This window comes from Podarcis filfolensis, assembly GCF_964270895.1.
Source record: "Podarcis filfolensis genome assembly, chromosome: 16".
In the NCBI taxonomy this organism is placed as follows: domain Eukaryota; kingdom Metazoa; phylum Chordata; class Lepidosauria; order Squamata; family Lacertidae; genus Podarcis; species Podarcis filfolensis.
The window spans coordinates 12357545-12376783 of record NC_139620.1 but is presented as its reverse complement, the minus strand read 5'-3'; the positions used below and the strand labels follow the sequence as shown (position 1 = coordinate 12376783).

Here is a 19239-nt window from a genome sequence, read left to right as displayed (position 1 = left end):
ACTCTTCATGCAATCAGTTGCTTGTGGAGACCTCACCAAGGGGCCAGGCCAGCTCCAGTTGCACAGAAGTGGCTGCATTATAAGCATTGATGCAAATGCCACCTGACACTTTTCTCTATCTCCTCTCCTCCTCCTTCACCACCACCACCACTTCTGCCCCTGCAGGTTTGAAATCGATGATACCTCACCCAGCATGTCTGGCTGCTGCGGGGATGACTGCTCTTACGAGATCCTCAGCCGGAGAACAAAGTTTGGCGAGAGCCAGCACGCTCACCTGGGTGGTCACTGCGGAGGCTGCTGCCATTGAGGTTGTCCTTCACTCCTGAGAAAGAACCCGGCTCTCTCCACACAACCCTGCCTTTCTCTTTGGTTTCCATTGCCTGATCCTGCCCCCCACCTCCCCACTTCCTCCATTTCTTGGTACACCCCCAAGCCAGGACAAACAAGACTCCTTTATTGCATCCTGAATCCCAGGATGGAAGATCTTCCTCCATACGGGAGGCTCTGGGAACCAAAGTCATGCCTAAGTCTCAGACCTAGTGCTAGATCTTGCATACTTACAGTCTTGATCCGAAGGCATGAATCTGGGCAGCAGGGTTTGCTTGCTTATTTGTTAAGCCCATGCTGCTGCAGTGAAGAAATAGTTAATTCCCCAAGTGAATGGTGGGGATAGCTCTCTCCCTCCAAGCTGAAGAGGTGCAGGGAGTGAGTTTTACAGAATCCTTATTGGAGTAGCAGATCTAGAAACGTGACCTTTCCTCACCTGCATTGATCTGTGCCTCTCCTTTCTTCGGTCGTTACATTGGACTGCTGTTTTGCCACAAAACTGCAATGTGTATCTAATTGGATGTGGTCCCCTGCATGGGCTACCTGGGGAAACCTTGCCTGACTCCATCCTGTTGCTTGGATTTCTCCTGGGTGTATGTTGCAGCCACCTGTTGTTTTTTGGTTGATGGGGGGAGAGGGGAGGGGAGGAGAAAAGATTTGTACAGGTTTTAGAATCATACCCTGATTAATGTTCTGCATTGATCATGCCTGGAGCACTTCCCTTTTGTTTATACGTGGGGGGTGGGGGAAATATTGATGCAGATGTACTGCTTGTGCAGTTTGCTGCTGGCGAGTCCCGTATGGCTGTGTCCTTAGAGGACCTTAGAAGCCAAATCAAGCTATCAGTGACCTACACAGGTGACTTTCTGCGCACAGAGAAAACTTGCAAGAGTTCGAAGCAATGATAACTGAATTTGCTATTCCTGTGTCCAAAAGGCTGAGTTGAAGGGAGCGTGCAAGAGATCCCCCCCCCAAAAAAATGCTATTAACATTTTTGGTTGTTCAGGGCCCTTCACCCTTTTGAGTCTTTGGGAAACAGGCAGCTCTGGCATTTCTGAATCCTGTGTAGCGGGGTGAGTAACCTGTGGCCCTCCAGCTGCTATTGGTTTCCAGCTCCCATCAGCCCCAGCCAGCATGGGCAGTGGTTGGGGAGGATGAGAACTGGAGCCCAAACACCCATCTTGAAAACTATAGGTTCCTCATCCCTGCTGTATATTATGAAGTGAGGATGTTCTGGTTTGGGTTTTTCTTTAAAGATGTTCTTGAATGCCTTGGCTTTGCATTGATGCTTCATCATCAGAAGGGACAGCCTTTGCCTTCAGTTAATTATCTTGAGTTGCAGCTTTTTAACACAGTGTAGTGTCATTTTCCCATCTTTATGACATGCTGTGCAGAAATGACATCTTACTTCCTTCTTGCCTCAGTGAGGTGTGTTGGTGTGTACAAGCTTCATTTGAGGTGTTAAGAATTGACCAGCCAGGTCCTCCTGCTGCAACTGTCAATCACTGGCCTGGCCCTGCTCTTCCCACCAGGCTTCCTTAGCGATCTAGGCTGCAACATAGCAGCAGTTTTGGGAGGAGAGTGGCTGTTGGTTGCCAGGCAACCGCCAATAGCTTTCATGCGTCCCAAGTTCTGTCGTTGCATGCTCCACCAGGCCCTACTGACAACTGCCTGGGTCGTATTTCCCAGTGTTGGTCCTCCTCTGCTGTAGCAATGCTGGTGGTGCAAGTGATCCATCCCATGACTCCCCTTTGCCCAAAATGGAGCCTCTCGCACCAGCCGCACAACCTCAGGACCTCACTTCTGTCTCAGGGTGTGCCTCTTTGCCTTTTTCTGGTTCCCTCTGAAGGGATGCAAAATGGGTGCTCCTACTCTTGAGCCTTTAAATGCCTGAACTCGGGGTGACCAGTGTGACTGCCCCTCCCCCAGATGTTGCTGGACTCCGCCTCCCATCAGCCACAGCCAGCATGACCTACAATCAGGGAGGATCATTCAGCAACATCTGGAGAACACCATGCTGGCTTTCCCTGGCCCCAAGCCTCTTTTTTAAGAATTAAAAATTGCCCTGCTACTTGAATTGCATCTTACCAAATGGAGAGATTGCCAGTGGTTTTTCCTCTCTTGGAGATTGAATCGGAACCCCAAAAGTTCATACTTAGATTTTTGTAGAAATGCATTGTCTACAGCCAAGGAGTGAGTTGCATGCAGGCTTTTGTGTGTGCATGTGGATCATTCAGGCTGCAGAATCATTCAGGGCTGGAGCAGCGATGGCCAACGTTGTGAGCATCTGGGGATCAGATTTTCCAAGATTGGAAAGTGGATCTCGCCACTGTTCTTCTCACTCCTGGCTGCAGAATTGACAGGGACAAGAGTGCCTGCATGGTGAGACAGACAGGCAAGCTGCAAGTCTCAGACTGTTTCTTAGTTTGCACCCCTTCCCCCTTGAGAAACTCGCTTTGCTTTCAGTTGTCAGCACTGGGGAAAGGCTCATGGACCAGTGATAACTTGAGAGCATTGCAAGCACCGCTTTCAGTCAGTCTTAACAGGCATCTCCCTACCCCTTGCTGGAAGTGATGGAGACTCAGCCAGGAGGCCTCTGCATAAGCGTGGTGCCCCTTCTGCAACCTCTCATTTATCAAGGGGCAGTTACAGTTATCAAGGGGCAGTTACAGAATAGGCAGCAATGTGTCACAGACACTATGGCAGGGACGAGGAGCATGTGGCCCTCTGGATTTGGTTGGACTCCAACTCCCAACAGCCCCAGGTATGCATGTTCACTGGTCAGGGCTGATGGGAGTTGTAGTCCAGTAACATATGGAGGACCTCAGGTCCTGCTGTGCAGCGGTTTTGGGATGTGGCACTGCCATCTCTCACCTCCCAGGAAATGTGTGCCTTCTAGATACAAAGTGATGAAAAAGTGAAGTGGCGGCAGTGGGTCCAAATGCCGCCTGTGGGGGAGGATAGACCACTCAGGCAGGCTGGGCGCCCTAACTGAAGGGGCGCTCACTTTGCTGGGGGTAGCACACAATTTTGAGCACTTGCTGCTTCCAGAACACTTGGCTCCCGGCGTGGGTTTGGCATGTCTTTCTCCCATGTGGCAGTAGGAGGCTCTTTAATGCACTCTCCTGTTTGTGCAGGAACATGCCACCCTGGCCTAGGGCAACAAGAGACGCAGAATTCAGCCTTGCATGGCTGTCTTTAATCTAATCTGTTCCATTGTGAGCAGGACCAAGGCAAAGAGAGCTATTCTGCTCCCCTCTCTTGGATGGGGCATCTACTCATCTTAGCACTGTTCCCCCTGAAAGTTTGTGGAGTCAACTTCACTCTTTGGCATGACCATGTCATCCTGGTCTCACTTCATAGCCTGTAGCAGGGTGTAGAAACAAATGGGCCTCATTTAACACAAAAAATCCCTTTTTTAAAAAAACAACAACCATGTTCCTTAGATAAGCCCCCCTGTTGCTTTTTTTTAAATTATTAACAAGGGAAAAGTTGCTATCGTGTTCATTTTTGTTTTGTTTGATATGCTAGGGACAGTCTCCAAAGCTTCTAGCTGTTTTGGACTTTTTGAACAGTAGATAAGCTAAGAGTTCTCTGGATATTACCTCCCCATAGCAAAAATCCATTGATAATTGCAGTTTGCTATATTAACCTTTTGTTTTTGTTACCTTATACGTGGATCTCTTTCCGTATTCCAAAGTATCAAGAAAAGGTGGTTGAGTGTGGCTAACTCTCACTTGTATTTTTATTTCCCCCCCCCAAAAAAAAATCTGGCATGCTTTGTAATATTAAGTTGTAAACTCTGCACTGTATACTTCTATGTATCTAGTGTCCTTTTTGCTCTCTTCATTTGCCCTCTTTATTTTGTGGTTTTTTGGGGGGGTTGTCCCCCCCCAAAAGTTTTTAGAATAATTTTCTATGGTAATTACATTTCTTGGCAAATATTTTCACCAGAATCAAAGGGAACAAGCTGACTTTTTAATTTTGGTATTTGTTTTATTCATATGTTTGAAAATAAACATTTTCTTCAGTCTCTAGCTGTGTGTGTTTCTCAAATGTCTCAAGTGTGCAAATCCTGGGATGTTTGGAAGCAACCTGGCCCTTCCCCCTATGCTTTTTTAATAAGCGCTCATTAGTTAAACCATCTGAGCAGTTTCCATCCTTTCCCAAGGATGAAAGGCCATTAAAGACCACTTGATTCCTTTATATTCCCCCTTGATCACTGTGATATTCAGGGAAGACTGTTGGTGGCTCAGATGCCCAGCTCAGAAGCTGTGCATTCAGTATTGTGGTCCCAACTCTGTGGAACTCTCAGCTGAGATGAGACAAGCCTTAGCAGACCAGAAGCTGAATGCGAGTCAACAGTGTGATGCCGCAGCAAAAAAAGCTAATGCAATTCTAGGCTGCATCAACAGAAGTATAGTGTCCGGATCAAGGAGTGCAATAGTACACTTTATTCTGCCTTGGCCAGAACCCCATCTGGTGTACTGCGTCCAGTTCTAGGCACCACTTAAATGGTTTTCTGCCTGTTGCATCAAGTTTCATGTGCTGTGCTAGATACTGTACGATTTTCAACTGCAGTTTCATTGCTTCCTTTCTTTCTTGTCTTTTAGTGTATTGCAGTCTGAATTCCATAGAATGTAATACACGTATTCCACGTAATGCAGTAAAACGTAATATAAGAAAGCAGGGGAGCAATAAAAATACCTTTGCAAATCAGTACTGTATACATATTGAATGCGATGGATGTGCTATCTCTTTTCTTCAATCACAAGGCCACAGCAATGCCACAGACCACCTGAATGAAGCACACAGACCACGGTTTGGGAATCCCTGGTGGATTCTGGAGTCGGAGCTGGAAGCCAAAGGTTCTAATTCCTGGTCAGCCATAAAGCTCATTGCTAGACTAGATGGGCCATTGGCTTGATCCAGCAGCGCCCTTCTTATGACTGACCTTTGCTACTATGCTCCTTGACAGGACCAGCCCATTTGCTGCTTCACCTCAAGTAGGAAAACATCTTGGGCCAGTCTTGTGAATGCCCCAGAAGACTCTGAGCCACAGTATTCTACTGTAAAACTGCTTTATTCTTTAAGGTTTCAGGAAGGAGAGAGGAAAAAGCGAGTAATGACAAATACTCAAACTTGAGACACTAGCACCATATATGGTGTTGCAGAAGGGATGATTCCATGGAAATAAGACCCTGAGGAGCAGAAGAGCCTTCTGCAAATATTTTTTTCCATTATACTCTCAGTGCTGGGGTTAGGTGGGCAGTCAAGAGGAGGAATGGCTCTTGCAGTGTGAGCCAATGGCATAAGCACCACCATGAAATCTGGGAGGAAGGGACAGCAGCTGGAACCTGAAATGGAGAAGCCAGGGAGGGTAATGAAGAGACGTTTTAGAAGCACTTCCTGTGGACAATGGATGGCCCGGCTTCATCATACTCTTGCTTGCTGATCCACATCTGCTGGAAGGTGGAGAGGGAAGCCAAAATGGAGCCGCCGATCCACACAGAGTACTTCCGCTCCGGAGGAGCAATGATCTAAAGGGAGCAAGTGAGAAAGTTAACCAGGGGTGGATGATGCCTTACTAGAGCAGATTACCAAACATTCAAAAAGGAGAGAAATAGTAATTGGGGGATTCCAACTTCCCCGATATCTGTTGGGACTCAAACTCTGCCAAGAATGTAAAGTCTGACAAATTCCTCAATTGCATCACTGACAATTTCCCAAAAGGTGGGAGAACCAACAAGGGGATCATCTGGGCACTACAATTTAAGAAGGATGTTGACAAGCTGGAAGGTGTGCAGAGGAGGGTAGACTCGAACCAATAGCTTCAAGTTGCAAGAAAGGAGATTCAGACTAAGCATTTGGAAAAACTTTCTGACAGTAAGAGCTGCTCAGCAGTGGAACAGACTTCTACGAGAGGTGGTGGACTCTCCTTCCTTGGAGGTTTCTAAATACAGGGAGAAAACAAGCATGTTCCCTCCTCCTTGTGATAGCCCTTAAGATATTTGAAGATAGCTATCATATCTCCTCTCAGTCTCCTCTTTTCCAGGCTAAACATACCCAGCTCCTTCAAGTGCTCCTCATAAGGCTTAGTTTCCAGACCCTTGATCATCTTGGTTGCTCTCTCTCTCACACACACACAAACACCCCAGTAACTTCTGAATCTATCACAGCTTTCCTCTTACCTATCTGTTGGAATGGAATGCCAAATGTTAATAATTCTGCTGTCTATTTGCCAGTCTCACCTTGATCTTCATGGTGCTGGGTGCCAAGGCGGTGATTTCCTTCTGCATACGGTCAGCGATGCCAGGGTACATGGTGGTGCCGCCAGAGAGCACGTTGTTGGCATACAGGTCCTTACGGATGTCGATGTCACACTTCATGATGGAGTTGTAGGTTGTTTCGTGGATGCCTGCAGACTCCATGCCTGGGTTAAATAAATAAAAAGAGCAAGATTGCAAAATCTGGGGAGCAGGGTATATGGCTAATTTAATGCTAATTGCCTATATTTGGCACAAAAGGATGTATCCTTAAACAGGGGTACATCTTTACCCTGACCTTTGACACCTGAGGTCTGTATTTTCAGGAACCACCTTGTTTTTTGTGATACCAAGTTGCCTTAAACTGTTTTCAATGTTGCGTTTTTGTCTTTGTCCATGGAGTTTTCTTGGCAGGGATATTGGAGTGGCTTGCCAGTTCCTGCTCCAGGTGGATCACGTTTGGTCAAAACTCTCCACTATGACCTGTCCATCTTGGGTGCCCTGTATGTGCCCATACATCAGTAGTGATGTATGGAAGTGAGAGCTGGACCATAAAGAAGGCTGATCGCCGAAGAATTGATGCTTTTGAATTATGGTGCTGGAGGAGACTCTTGAGAGTCCCATGGACTGCAAGAAGATCAAACCTCTCCATTCTTAAGGAAATCAGCCCTGAGTGCTCACTGGAAGGACAGATCCTGAAGCTGAAGTTCCAATACTTTGGCCACCTCATGAGAAGAGAAGACTCCCTGGAAAAGAACCTGATGTTGGGAAAGATGGGGGGCACAAGGAAAAGGGGATGACAGATGGTTGAATAGTGTTCTCGAAGCTACCAGCATGAGTTTGACCAAATTGCGGGAGGCAGTGGAAGACAGGAGTGCCTGGCGTGCTCTGGTCCATGGGGTCATGAAGAGTCGGACATGACTAAACGACTAAACAACAAAACAATGTTGTGCTTTAAATTGCTGTAAACTGCCCTGGGACCTCAGGGTGAAGGGCTGGCAATTAATGATAATTCTGCACGTGACAGGTGTGGTTGTATTCATTCTGAGAGCCAATTTTGCTCAACCTTGCATTTAACTACCATGTCTGGTCACCACAGGCGACAAGTAATTCTGTGCAAGCGAACAGGCTAGTGGAGGAGGGATGGATCAGCCTGGCCTCCACAGCCAGAACAGAAACCGTAGAGGCTGTCAGCAGACGAGAAGCAGAGAGAGCTAGCCTAGTAGAAAACAAACAGGAAAAAGCAATTGCCAAGAGGCTACTAAAAAAAACAAGACTCAAAGACCTCCCAGGAAGTGCCTTTATTAGGGCAATTGCTAAGTTGCCTAGTTTTAAGCAAATTTTATTTATTTTCCCCTGGCTCCTCCGGGCCTTGTGAGCTCCCATTAGGGCTAGAGACAGAACACAGTATCTTCCAGATTTGATTTTAATAAGGTGAAACAGTCCGTACTGCTGCTTTGTCATGCTAGTCCCGGGTACATCCTGCAATCTCTTCTGCACCTGGTGCTGCAAGGCCAAAAGGAGTTTGAAGAAAGAAGGGCTGGGAGATCTTTTAAAGCAAGGAGACCCACAGAGAAGAATCCTTCGCCAAGGGCAAAAGTCAAAGGATTTTGTGATGGCCTCAAGTTACAGCAGCTGCTTAGCAGGAGGTCATGCTTCCCCCTCCATTTCGGAGAAGGAGGATACTATCCTGGAATTTTGCCGCTTCCCTGCCTATTTTTGGGGTAGAAAAAAGAGCATCGAAGAGCCCTGTCCTGGCGCGATCAGCTGTTCCTCTCCACCCGCTGCCAAAGCCTCGGCCCTAATCCGTAAGTGGAATGTGTCTACCTGATACCCCTCTCTCTGGTCAAGGCTGGTATCATCGAGACGCCCACCCTGGGCTCCCTGCACTTCCTGACGTGTGTCAGTAAACGTTTTCGCCATCAGTAAAACCAGTGTGACATTTCTGAGCGGTCTCAAAGGAGAAGACTGACCTTTTTGCCACTGACATGCCTTAACCCCTCACACATCTCTCAATTGCCGCCCCAGCCAGCAAGCCTCTGCTTTGATGACATTTGCAGAAGCTCCTCATCCCTCACCTATGGCCGCAGCTGACTTCTCAGGTACTCCAAACCCCTCACTCTTCCAGAACAAGCCCACCAGTTGCAGATTACCCTGCCCCACCTATAAGCCCCATGGTTGGGTCAGTCTGTGGGCCCTCTAAATGATGTTAGACCCCCAACACCCTTCAGCCACAGCCACCAGAGCCAATGGTCTGGCATAATAGGAGCTGTGGGGCAGACGTCTCTGCTAGAGAGGTCTCCTGTGCTCCCACTGTTTCTCACCAATAAACGAGGGTTGGAAGAGGGTCTCTGGGCACCGGAAACGCTCGTTGCCAATGGTGATGACTTGCCCATCGGGCAGCTCGTAGCTCTTCTCCAGGGAGGAGGAGGAAGCGGCGGTGGCCATCTCGTTCTCAAAGTCCAAAGCCACGTAGCCCAGCTTCTCCTTGATGTCGCGCACAATCTCCCGTTCAGCTGCAGGGAGGCAGGAAGGATTTGATCCGTTAGAGGAAGCCCACAGCTTGGAAGAACTGGTTCTGTCGCTCAGCTGTAGGTTCCATCTGCACTCAAGATTCAAAGCACTATCATACCGCTTTGAACAGTCGTGGCCCCACCATAAAGAACCCTGGGAGCTGCAGTTTGTTATGGGTGCTGAGAAGCGCCAGGAGATTCCTTTTTTATGATTTTCAGTTTTATACATTTCAATAATTTTACAATCATTTTAACAATTCAAAGCTTGACTTCCTTCCCCCTCTTCCTGTGATTCCTTAAATTTATTTTTAATATTTTCTGCATATCCAAATTTAATTTGCTCATTTATTCATGTACTTTAAAGATATACTCTAATAAAACTGCAGGTTATTACAATAATCCTGCCAACGTTCTTATCTGTTTACAGTTTGCTTGTAAATATTCCATAAACCATTTCCATTCTTTTATAGAAAGTTTTGTTAACTTGTTGTTTTTTTTCTCCTGGTAAGTTTCGCCATTTCTGCATATTCCGTAAGTTTTTGTATCCATTCTTCATTTGCTGGCATGAATTCTTCTTTCCATTTTTGGGCAAGTAACATTCTTGCCGGCGTAGTCGCATACATGAATAAATTTCAGTACAGTTCGCGTAGTCCTGTCTCTATAGTTCCCAAAAAAGGAAAAGTTCTGGGTTGGGTTTCTTTACAAAAGTTATTTTCAACATCTTTTTCAATTCATTATATTCCTGTTCCTCTCAGAGAGCTACAATTCCCAGGGTTCCCTGGGAGGAGGGATTGACCGTTTAAACCACTCTGGGAACTGTAGCTCTGTGAGGGCGATAGGGGTCTCCTAAGAACACTCAGCATCCTTAACAAACTACACCTCCCAGGATTCTTTGCGTGAAACCATGATTGTTCAAAGCGGTATGATACTGCTGTAAATGTATAGCGCACATGGGGTCTGTTAAGTTGTGGGTGAACATATCAGACGACACAGTGATTCTTCAAACAGCTCTTGTTTATTCAGAAGCCAGAACTGAACTGAATGCTTCAGTCAGCCTGCTTATATAGAGCTCCAGTACAGCGTAACTGTAACAACTTTCTAAAACTATCCAATCACTGAACGTCACTTTCAATCCCTTATTTGCATAACTATCTACAGTATCCCCCTGCTGGCCCAGGGTGAGAACTTCAGTACATAACAGGGTCAGAGTTAAGGCATTCAGTGTTTGTTTTCAAATGGCATGAACAATGCTCTTGGCCGGTGCGGGGAGTAGACTCAAGCAGACCCTGGCTGCAGAATTAAAGCAGTACCACGTAGCAGTTCTCTTACCAGTGGTGACAAAGGAATAGCCACGCTCGGTTAGGATCTTCATCAGGTAGTCAGTGAGGTCACGGCCAGCCAGATCCAAGCGCTGTATGGCATGGGGCAAGGCGTAGCCCTCATAGATGGGGACGTTGTGGGTAACGCCATCTCCAGAATCCAGTACAATTCCTACAGAAGAGGAGACCTGAGTTGGGAGGGAGCTGGAGAGAGAGAAAGCTGCTAGGTGTCTCACAAGACAGCTTCTTGGCTGGGGGTGGGTGGGGGCTTTTAGCCTGGCTGGCCTTACGTGGTGAATGCATGCCAGATAGCAGCCAGTTAACATTTGCCACAATACTTTAGAGCAGGGGTTGCCAACCCAGCACCCACACAAGTACCATGGTGCTCCAGACTCTGAGCTTTCTTGCCCTCCTAGAAAGAAAGGGGTCAAATGTGCCTTCTAAGCAATTTATAAGAAACAAGAGTGGTGGGGTCACCTTGTATATTTTCCCCGGTACTGAGGAACGCTCCATGTTCCTGTTAGACAGAAACAGCAGCATTGTGCATGTGTTTGTGTGTAAAATCAATACTGTGTGATCTCCAGAATCAGGACCAGCAGGGCATAGCTGACTTCTCATGGTTGCCAGGGGTAGCGGTCTCTCTAATTTTGTGTTATGACACACTCTCCATGGCAGCCATTTTGTGTTATGCCCCACCCCACCCCCGCATAGTAGCTACTGTTTTGTGACTGGCACAAATGAAATGTACCCGCTGGTCCTAAAAGTTTGGCGACCCCTGCCCTAGCATAGAGGTGGGGAACCATTTTTAGTCTGAGGACCTCGTTCCTTTCTGGAGGTCTTGCGGCCAGAGGCAAAAGTAGCCGGAGCAAGGAATGAATGTGAGGAGAAAGCAAGAGCAGCAACAAATGTAAATTGCTCATTAAACAGCCCACAATCTCCCTGCAAACAAGTCAGGATGAATTAATCATAGAGTTGGAAGGGACACTGAGGGTCATCTCATCCAGCCCTCTCCAATACAGGAATATGCAGCTGTCCCATACGGAAATTGAACCTGCAACCTTGGCATTATCAGCACCACACTCTAACCCAGGGGCCAGCAAACTTTTTCAGCAGGGGGCCGGTCCACTGTTCCTCAGACCTTGTGGGGGGCTGGACTATATTTTGAAGAAGAAAAATGAACGAATTCCTTTGCCCCACAAATAACCCAGAGATGCATTTTAAATAAAAGGACACATTCTGCTCATGTAAAAACACACTGATTCCGGGACCATACGCGGGCCGGATTTAGAAGGCGATTGGGCCGGATCTGGCCCCTGGGCCTTAGTTTGCCTACCTATGCTCTAACCTACCCACTTATTAAGCTACCCAATGCTTAATAAACAGCTGGTTTGGAAGCAGCTGGCAAGTTCATGCCATTTGTTAATCCATTGAAAACATGTTTACCCCTGCCTCTTGGTCCCAAGGGGGGGTCAACCAACAATTTTGCTGATTTCGGCCCCCCACAGCACGCACACACACATACACACTTACCAGTGGTACGGCCAGAAGCATAGAGAGAGAGCACTGCCTGAATGGCCACATACATGGCAGGTACGTTGAAGGTTTCAAACATAATCTGGGTCATCTTCTCCCGGTTGGCTTTGGGGTTGAGGGGGGCCTCGGTGAGCAGGGTGGGGTGCTCCTCGGGGGCCACGCGCAGCTCGTTGTAGAAAGTGTGGTGCCATATCTTCTCCATGTCGTCCCAGTTGGTGATGATGCCATGCTCGATGGGGTATTTCAGGGTCAGGATGCCTCGCTTGCTCTGGGCCTCGTCTCCCACGTAGGAGTCTTTCTGACCCATGCCCACCATGACGCCCTGGAAGCAAGTGAGAGCAGGGACTCAAGAGAGGGTGGTCCTTTAGGGAGAGCTAGACTGTTGCCAAACCAGCCTGCTTTCGGTCCAGCCCTCACCTGTCCTGTCCAGGGGGTGGCTCTGCCTCCTTAGTCTCTATGTGGCCCTTGTGTGGCCCTGTGTGGCCCTTGTAGAATGCAGCAGTGGGGAGAAGGATGGGGGCAAAACCAGAATTAATTGGCTCCATCTGCCATTGGCTCAGCTGCCCAGAGTGGCTGGGGAAACTCAGCCAGATGGGCGGGGTATAAATATTATTATTATTATTATTATTATTATTATTATTATTATTATTATTATTATTGGCTCTGGCTCCAGCCACTGTTGGGCTCCCTGCCCTCCAGCCCCAGTGGGTACTGGCCACCACAGCTAATCCTTCCTATGCTTTCTGGTGCTTAATTTCAAGCAAAATAGATAGAGGTGGTTTTTTGGGGGGGAGGTAGAAACACTGCCCTCCAATCTGGATTCTGTTCTCCCAATCATCCCCTTAAAGGGAGCAGGGAATGGTGCTTCCTCCTGCCCAAAAGGGTACAGAGCATTCAAGGCCGGCCAAGTCATTTGGGTGCCTTGTCCCTTCTAGGGCAATAATAAGGGCTGTAGCTCAGTGGCAGAACACCTGCTTGGCATGCAGAAGGTCCCAGGTTCACTCCCCTGTGGCATCTCCAGGCAGGGCCGGGAGAGACTGCGTGCCTAAAACTCTGGAAAGTTGCTACCAGCCAGTGTAGACAGCTGTTTATATAGGCCAACTGTCTGTCTCTGTAGAAGGCAATTTACTTTGTCTCTGCTCCTGCTGCAATAGCAATAAATTATACAGCTAAGATTAGGATGTCAGTGAAAGTTAAATGACTGATAATTTCTTGTCCTTTTTCTTACACTCATATTCAGCTGAGTAACTCCTTGTTACTCAATGATAACTAAAATATTGAAATTATTATTGTTAGTTATTGTTATTATTGTTGGAATTTATACCGGAGCTTTCTACCAAAATACATCTCCCCACGGAACTTTGTACAAAGCAAATCAGGATGTAGGCTCAATAAACATAGTGTCTGAAACTTGAAGCATCCTGTGTGTGTGTGTGTGTGTGTGTGTGTGAGTGAGAGAGAGAGAGAGAGAGAGAGGGAGGGAGGGAGGGAGACCAGACTCTCCAAGTGTCCCTGTTTTCCAGGGACAGTCTTGGATTTACAGAAGCTGTCCTGGTTTCTGATTTGATCCCGGAATGTCCAGCTTTTCCTTAGGACGTCCCTATTTTCATTGGATAAATGTTGGAGGGGATGGAGTTATGCGACCCCCGACCCAAGGAAATAAGTAACTATACAACCTTTAGAAGACATCTGAAGGCAGCCCTGTATATGGAAAGTTTTTTTAAAAAATGTTTAATGTTTTATTTTGTTTTTTATATATATTGGATGCCACCAGAGTGGCTGGGGCAACCCTGTCAGACGGGAGGGGTATAAATAATAAAGTTGTTGTTGTTGTTGTTGTTGTTGTTGTTGTTGTTGTTGTTGTTGTTGTTGTTGTTGTTGAATAGGACATCCCTATTTTCATTGGAGAAATGTTGGAGGGCATGACAGGCTCTCTTTCTCCCCCTGCCATTGACCCTTATGCCCTGGCTCCCAAATGCTCTTTGCCTTCTAAGCTTTGGCCTAGCAGCTGTTTAAGAGCATAACTTCACCCCAGGAGGAAACAGGATCCCATTGGAAAGCCAAGAGGCAAATGATCTCTTAATTGCCTGGGTTGGAATTTGTCAGGGAGACCCCTGCTGTTCTGGGGGTGATCTCCGACAGGCCGCCTGTAAGGTCATATACATGGCTGGTGGTGGAGGACTCCAAAGGGAAGGCCACCCGCATCCTTGCTCTCTCCTCAGGGTGGCCACCTCCAGACCGGGGTGGGGTGGGCGGGTTTGCAGGTGCATTCTGAAGCTTTCTAAAACTGGTGGTGGTGTTTTTTCCTACTCAACCACCCACACATAATTCGGCTTTTATTAGTTGGTCTGCGATGTTTCCTCAAGGGCCACATTCACACATATATTTAAGGCGCTAAGATACCACGTTAAGAGTCATGGCTTCCTCCAAAGAACCTTGGGAGCTGCAGCTTCTTAAGCAGGGGTCAGCAAACTTTTTCAGCAGGGGGCCAGTCCACTGTCCCTCAGACTTTGTGGGGGGCCAGACTATATTTTGAAGGGGAAACACATTCCTATGCCCCACAAATAACCCAGAGATGCATTTTAAATAAAAGCACACATTCTACTCATGTAAAAAGACGCTGATTCCTGGACCGTCCGCAGGCCGGATTGAGAAGGTGATTGGGCCGGATCCGGCCCATGGGCTTTAGTTTGCCTACCCATGTTCTTAAGGGTGCTAAGGAGACCCCTAACTGTGGAGGGAGAACATAGCCATTGTGGTTAGGAGCCGTTGCTTGTGTTATCCTCCATGAATTTGCCTAGTCCCCTTTCAAAGCCAGCTAAATTGGGGGCTATCGCTGCCTCCTCTGTGGCGTGTGAAACAGCACTTCTTATTTCTCTCTCCAGAAACTTCACTCCTGCCCACATCACTTTCAACGGTCACGGCTTCGAGCCCCAAAGAAACCTGGGAGTTCTAGAGTTCTTAGGAGACCCTCTACTCTCCTCCCAGAGCTACAATTCCCAGAGCTCCATGGAAAAGGAGGATTGGTTGTTAAACCATCCTGGCCAACGATAACGCGCTATTGCTGTATGGAGAGGCACAACAACAGGAAAGAGGAAAACAACAATTCCCCGCAGTACATTTTGTGATACAAAAAGATACAGGATCGTGGTAAGAGAAAAAGGATTAAAGAAAGTGAATTATAAGTAATTGAAATTAGGGGTTGCTGGGAAAGTTTAAAACAGGGATGCAGAAAAGGGAGGTATGGGGAAGTCGTTGAAATAAGGTTTAAGAAAAAGAGGTTATGAAATTATACGTGTTTATATGTTTGTTTGTTTTTGTATTGTCAGCTGTATTGTGTCTTAATATATGTTGGAAAATTAATAAAAATTTATATATATATAAAAAAAAAGATACAGGATCGCAGGGGGAAGTTATGGGATGTGCATTGATTGGAAATGAAGCAGCGTGGCTTCCCCAAAACTGTGGCAGGCACAAATGCGATTGAAAGCAAGATCGTTTGTATAACTGCCCTGATAACATCGTAAGCACAAATCACCATGAATGCCACAATAAGCTACCATTCCCCGAGCGGTTTAACAGCCAATCCCTCCTCACAGGGAGCTCTGGGAATTGTAGTTCTGCAAGGGGGAAGAGGGTCTCTCCTAACAATTCTTAGCACCCTTCACAAACTGAACTCCCCGGGATTATTGCGGGGAAGTTGTGACTTTTTAAAGTGGCAGGGCTCTGCTTTAAATGAATAGTGCAAGTGGGGACCAAACAGAGCCTTGCAGCCACCGCTTCCTTACCTGGTGTCTTGGGCGCCCAACGATGGAGGGAAAGACAGCGCGGGGAGCATCGTCCCCGGCAAAGCCAGCCTTCACCAAACCAGAGCCGTTGTCACACACCAAGGCAGTTGTCTCCTCGTCATCACACATGGCGCTGGCTCACTAAGGGATGAGATATGGGTGGCAAGGGTTACATTTTGGAAGTGACCCACACTGACCTCATCTGTTCCTCTTTTCTCCCCCTGACAGCAGTCCTTCTGTGCCATATCTATGTGGGGCAAGTCTCAAGGCCCAAACTTGAGACCTAATGGCGGGCCATTAAACATGGCATATGAAACATGAAACACGGTCGCTGAGAACACGTAATTCAAATATTTTTAAAAATTGCAAGGTCTAGCAAATTAGCGAATACATCACTGGTTGGAAATCCCTCCTAGATTCCATCTGATTCCTTTTCTCCTGCGTGAACTTTAGGATTCAGGAAGGGGGAAGGGGTTGTTTGCCCTGATCTTCCTCCCTCTTGTAGAATAAACTCGTAAGGTGTGAACCAACTAAATTCTACTTTGAGTATACCTATTGAAATCAATTGACCTAATTTAGAGCTCATCCACACTTCTGCTGGTGTCCTGCCTAGAAAGCACAGGTCGCCCCCAGCCCCACTCCTTTCCAAAGGAAAAGCTGCTCTTTAGTGATAAATCCGGGAAAACAGCAATCTGGGGGGAATCCGAATTGCAGCTGGGGGGGGGGGCAGGGAGGAGCAGCAGGACAAGAGGAAGTGCGGATAAGCCCTTAGCCATGCTGATGAATTTCAATGGGTCTACTCTGAGTAGGACTAACATTGGAGACAGCCCATAGAGTTTCCCCTACAAGGGTAAAACCCAGAAAAGCTAGAATTGATCTGGATACTTTCCAGTCCGGGACGCAAGCAGATTGCATTTCCAAATAGAAAGCTTCCTCAGCTTTCCGCTTGGCAGAAAGCAAACATTTTAAGCGTACACGCCAGACAGCTGTAGCTGCAATCAGTGGCAGCGGCGGCGGGAGAAAGTTGGTTCCAAATTCTAGACTAGAGCAATGCTGCCTATTCCTGCTGCTGGCAGCTCACCACAGCCATAGGCGGAGGTTTTCCGCTGGGATCCTTTCAACGGGAGATGCCATGCATTGAATGCAAAGAACAGAAGAGCCTGGATGCTGGATCAGGCCAAAGACCCACAAAGTCCAGCATTCTGTTCTCGCAGCCAAAGCAGATGCCTTTGGGAAACTCGCAAAGAGGACCCAAGCTCTCTCTCCCTGCTTGCAATTCCCAGGAGTTGGTATTCAGAGACCATTGGCATCCTTCTCCAGTAATTGGTCCAATCCCCTTTTAAAGCCAGCCAAGATGGTGGCCATCACTGTCCCTTGGGGGGGGGGGGCAAATTCCAAAGTTGAACTGTGTGGCGTGTGAATAAGTCCTTCCTTTTGCCTGCCCCAAATCTGCCAACATTCAGAGTCATGGTGTGGCAATTATGGGATGCCCACGAGTTGTGTGTCTTAAGAGAGGCAGAAAAACATCCCCCTCTACAACTTCTGCCCACTATGCATAATCGTATACACCTCTCAGTTGTATCCTCCCTTAACTTGCATCCCCCCCCCTTTTGGTTGCCATTTTCCCAGGTCCACATTATCCTTTGTAGAGGTGACCATACCTGGCCTATTATTCCTTTTCAGTACGACTGGCAGTGGCTTTCCAGGGGAGCAAGGCCCTTAGTTCAGTCACAGAGCATCTGCCTTGCATGTAGAAGGTCTCACGTCCAATCCCCAGCATATCCAGGTAAGGCAGGGGGAGACCTCTGTCTGAAACCCTGGAGAGCCACTGCCAGGCAGTATTGACGCTTCTGAGACAAATGGACAAATGGCAGCTTCTGATCTTCCTACAAGCAGTTCTGTCTCACCCAGCCCTGCATACATTCAAAGCATGTTTCTCCACACTTCCAATAAGCCTGGGAACTGTGGTTTGTTAAGGGTGCTGGGAATTGTTGCTCTGTGAAGGGGTAGGCAACAATTCCCAGGATTCTTTGCAAGGCAGAGAGGAGGAACATGCTTTAAATGTATGCTGTGTACACAGCCGGAGTCTCTGCCCCAAAGAGCTTACAGTCGGCGTCGGCTGCTCTGGGAGTACTCACCAGTTCCTGCAGCAGCCCAGAGAAAGGAAGCAAAGAGCAGTCAGGCTTGGCTCGCAGGGTCCAGTCCTTTATACCCCTAAACTCCCACTGGCCTTACTCCTCCCCTCCCCTCTGCTCCTGGCGGCCTCTCTCACCCTCTCCCCCGCAAGGGTTGAAAGGGACGTTTCATACATTCCATATTTGGACACATTCCAGGCCACCTGTCACTTGTGCCTTTCATGGGCATTTATGGCTCAGCTGCTGGGGGAAGCCAGACCCCACCTGCTTACCTCCCACCCCTCACCCGTCTGGCCTCCCTCCTTCTCCCATCTCTGTTTTGCAGACACTTGCAAGGCCAAGAGTAGGGGGACGGGGGGGGGGGCGGTCCAGACCCCCTGCTTGCAGTAACCATGGCAAAAGCCATTCCCCAGCCATTTACGGCTGTGACACACAGACCTGGGAATTCATTTACATTCAGAGCAATCTGTAAAGATCTATTTGCTGCCTTCGGATTGCGAGAGATGGAGGCACTTTGCTCAGGGGTCTTATTTTTAGATGCAAATGGGCAGCCCGTGGCCTGTGGGCCAGAAGCAGCTCTCTACCTCCTCTCCAAAGAGAGGGGAAAGGGTTTTTTAAAAGGTTTTAAAGCACTTTAAACAATCTGGTCCCGTCCCCCCCGATAATTCTGGGAACTGTAGTTTGTTAGGAGTGCAGAAAGTAGTTAGAGAAGGATCCCTACAGTGGTACCTCAGGTTACAGACGCTTCAGGTTACAGATTCCACTAACCCAGAAACAGTACCTCAGGTTAAGAACTTTGCTTCAAGATGAGAACAGAAATCGTGTGGCAGCAGCATGGCGGCAGCGGGAGGCCTCATTAGCTAAAGTGGTACCTCAGGTTAAGAACAGTTTCAGGTTAAGAACGGACCTCCAGAACGAACTAAGTTCTTAACCCGAGGTACCACTGTATTCCTATTCACAGAAAGATATAATTCCCAGAGTGCTTGAGCAATCAATCTGTCTCCACAGGAAACTTGGGGAATTGTAGCTCTGTGCGGAGAATAGGGGTTCATTCCACAATGACATCTCCAGGTAGGGCTGCCTGAAACTCCCAATCCATGAGTGCAGATAATTCTGAGCTAGACTGGTCTCACTCAGCATAAGGTAGATAGATTCCTATGTTCCTACCTGCATGCCTAATGCTGAGTGCATCCTCTGAACTCCTTCGCTCCAGACTGCAGAGGTGGATCATGATGCAAAGCTCTCCCCTCCTGCCGTTTGAGTGGCATTGACTGAGGCTAACCGGAGGCCTCTACAAAGCTGCTAATCCTCCTCCTTTCACCAAGGGAGGCCTCTGCTAGTCAGCTGGCCTGGGCTTC

General features: G+C 47.8%; 2 protein-coding genes across 6 annotated transcripts in view; one reads left to right on the top strand and one right to left on the bottom strand.

The window, feature by feature from the left end:
- Positions 1–4364, top strand: part of NAA40 (N-alpha-acetyltransferase 40, NatD catalytic subunit) — a 15078-nt gene extending 10714 nt beyond the window's left edge. Inside the window, exon 8 of the mRNA XM_083591943.1 lies at positions 166–4364. Coding sequence (XP_083448069.1) covers positions 166–307 — 142 coding nt within the window. The 3' untranslated portion in view covers positions 308–4364. The remainder of the gene's footprint in view (positions 1–165) is intronic.
- LOC310752116 (actin, alpha cardiac muscle 1-like) lies at positions 1305–19239 on the bottom strand. 5 transcript variants are annotated; one of them, XM_083591900.1, is made up of 7 exons: positions 19049–19239; positions 15747–15887; positions 11956–12280; positions 10436–10597; positions 8918–9109; positions 6579–6760; positions 1305–5867 (listed from the first exon to the last, which is right to left on the bottom strand). In XM_083591900.1, exons 2-7 carry the CDS (start codon positions 15873–15875, stop codon positions 5724–5726), a joined length of 1134 nt encoding a protein of 377 aa, XP_083448026.1. In that variant the 5' UTR covers positions 15876–15887; positions 19049–19239; the 3' UTR covers positions 1305–5723. The 5 variants fall into 5 exon arrangements, with proteins under 5 accessions (XP_083448026.1, XP_083448025.1, XP_083448028.1 ...); XM_083591899.1 differs by lacking the exon at positions 19049–19239 and adding an exon at positions 17885–18017; XM_083591902.1 differs by lacking the exons at positions 15747–15887; positions 19049–19239 and adding an exon at positions 15497–15525.